We start from the raw sequence: 2,024 nt of genomic DNA on the forward strand, positions 1-2,024 counted from the left end.
CGCAAGTCCAGCTGCCACGAACTTTTAAGGTGCATATGTTCAGGGGTTTTGTATGACAATGTACCTACTTACCTGGCAGCTTTCCTAAAGGGCTGCATTAGGGGATGATTTAGGCCAAGCACCCCCTTCACTACAGGACACCCTTCCAAGTGATGAGACCGAGGCACATAGGGAAAAACATTATGAGATGGGCCATGCAAAAATAGTATGTGAAAGTTTGAAGGAAAAAGGTACTGTGGGTGAAAGTCCAAGAAAACAGTCATTTGTAAGAGCACTCTCACCACCCTCTCAAGTTAGATCTCCAATGAAGGCTGCAGAACAACCCCCATGGATTGATCCACAAACTCAACATTTGCCACTTCATGAGAATCTTATGAAACAGTTTGAAAACAATGACCAACGGACACCTGACAAAGGTTTGGATGATACCGACTTTAGCAGTGACTTTTCCGATCGTGAGAAAAAGAAACCGAACAGGAAGGAAAATTTGAAAAGGAGGTCATCTGCCAGTGAAGTTAGTAATGTTAGTCTACTCAAGGAGGACCAAACACCGGTATTGGTTGGCCCTAATAAGAGTGCCTTAGGCTCAGGTTCTAAGAGGCCATCTTGCAATGATGTAAACTCAGGGCCCACAAAGGTCAGTGCTTGTCATTATATTGTGACTGCATCGTATGTGCTTTGCAGCTAATTACTTGTAATTTCTTGTTCGCTTTCCAGAAAGTAAAAGATGATGGTGCAGTTTGCAACTCGACTTTCAATACTATGACTACTGCAATAACCAAGGTATGCAACCACATTTGTGTTCTCTGTAAAAAAAAATTCTGTATTGGTGGAAAGGCTTTGGCAATCTTACAGACTTGAGTAACCAGTGGAATTTACTTCATCTGCTGTTTTGAAGTTTTATTAAAAATGATCCTAGCTGTAGTTGTTCATTTCTGTGTTAGGATAGCTTCAAAGCTTTTCAAATTTTGGGTATATATGTTTCTTTTGATCAAAAGTACCCCTCCACAATATTTCAGAATTCAGATTGTAGCTGCGGTAGTAATTACATTGATCTGTGCAAGAGACTGGAGACAGTTGAAGTGGCTTTGAATCTGGTATCCACTTCAAACAAGAAACTGTTTGGTAAGTTTGCGTTCAGCTTGATTTCCATACCCACTTATTATGACTACATTATTGACTCTTCCTTTCAGATTTAGTATCCAAAATGTACAACACTGGGAAGAAGTGCCGCATATCTCAACTGGAACGCGCAGTGGAGGGGTATGACGACATACCAGTCCCTGATGATTGTGTTAGTATCACCTTCTCTACCCAACTTTTTCTAATAGATAACAGCAGCAACCATTGGACATTTTTGGATAATTGAATTGTTATGCACAGGTTCTTGTCGGTGAACTGAATGGATCTATGCAATTCCTCTCAAAAGAGGATATTGTGACAATGGAAAAAAAGAAGACTTCCTTGAAAGGTCGGATATTAGAATTGGGAAGGCTTTTTTATGGAGATAACTACTATCTATACAGCCTTGTAGGAATAAAAAATAAAATAGAAAAAACTTATGAGTTTAAAATGGAAACACCTCATATTACTGCTATAGCTAGTAAGTAACTATCGCATCCAGTATATAGAGTGTACAGCTAAAACTTGTAATAGTACTGTCGGATCAGTGGACTATCCCCCTGTTTAACAAACTTTTCTTTGTTACAGAAATTCTGCAATGTCTCCGCTGGACCAAGTCTGAGGACCTGTCTAGCTCAAACATAGGAAGAATGATGGGGAAGTATTTTTCCGAAGCAAGGAAAGTGGTAGAGAAGGCAGAGGAAGAGAGGCAGATGAAGGCGTTCCATGCTAGTCAGCAAGCAAAGTCTGTGGACCCCAAAAAGAATAGTGATGATAGTGATTCAAGCAATCAAAATGAATAGGTCGACCTTCAAGGCATCTGTGTTACCGTATTAAAATCAGCACAGCTTTGAAATTTATTCTGTTGTTCTATTTTGATTCTTTTTAAATATCTTTATAAT

General features: G+C 39.4%; 2 protein-coding genes across 3 annotated transcripts in view; both read left to right on the forward strand.

The window, feature by feature from the left end:
- The window catches only part of LOC127749795 (uncharacterized), a 6,486-nt gene extending 4,468 nt beyond the window's left edge, over nt 1-2,018 (forward strand). For both annotated transcript variants that reach the window (XM_052269504.1, XM_052269505.1), the window contains exons 5-10: nt 137-637; nt 718-783; nt 1,020-1,125; nt 1,194-1,294; nt 1,384-1,603; nt 1,711-2,018. In XM_052269504.1, coding sequence (XP_052125464.1) covers nt 137-637; nt 718-783; nt 1,020-1,125; nt 1,194-1,294; nt 1,384-1,603; nt 1,711-1,925 — 1,209 coding nt within the window. In that variant the 3' untranslated portion in view covers nt 1,926-2,018. The remainder of the gene's footprint in view (nt 1-136; nt 638-717; nt 784-1,019; nt 1,126-1,193; nt 1,295-1,383; nt 1,604-1,710) is intronic.
- Nucleotides 1-2,024, forward strand: part of LOC127749797 (uncharacterized) — a 44,843-nt gene that overhangs the window by 29,245 nt on the left and 13,574 nt on the right. The window lies entirely within an intron of this gene.

This window comes from Frankliniella occidentalis, unplaced genomic scaffold (genome assembly GCF_000697945.3).
Source record: "Frankliniella occidentalis isolate FOCC.00 unplaced genomic scaffold, Focc_3.1 Scaffold94, whole genome shotgun sequence".
Taxonomy (NCBI): Eukaryota; Metazoa; Arthropoda; class Insecta; order Thysanoptera; family Thripidae; genus Frankliniella; species Frankliniella occidentalis.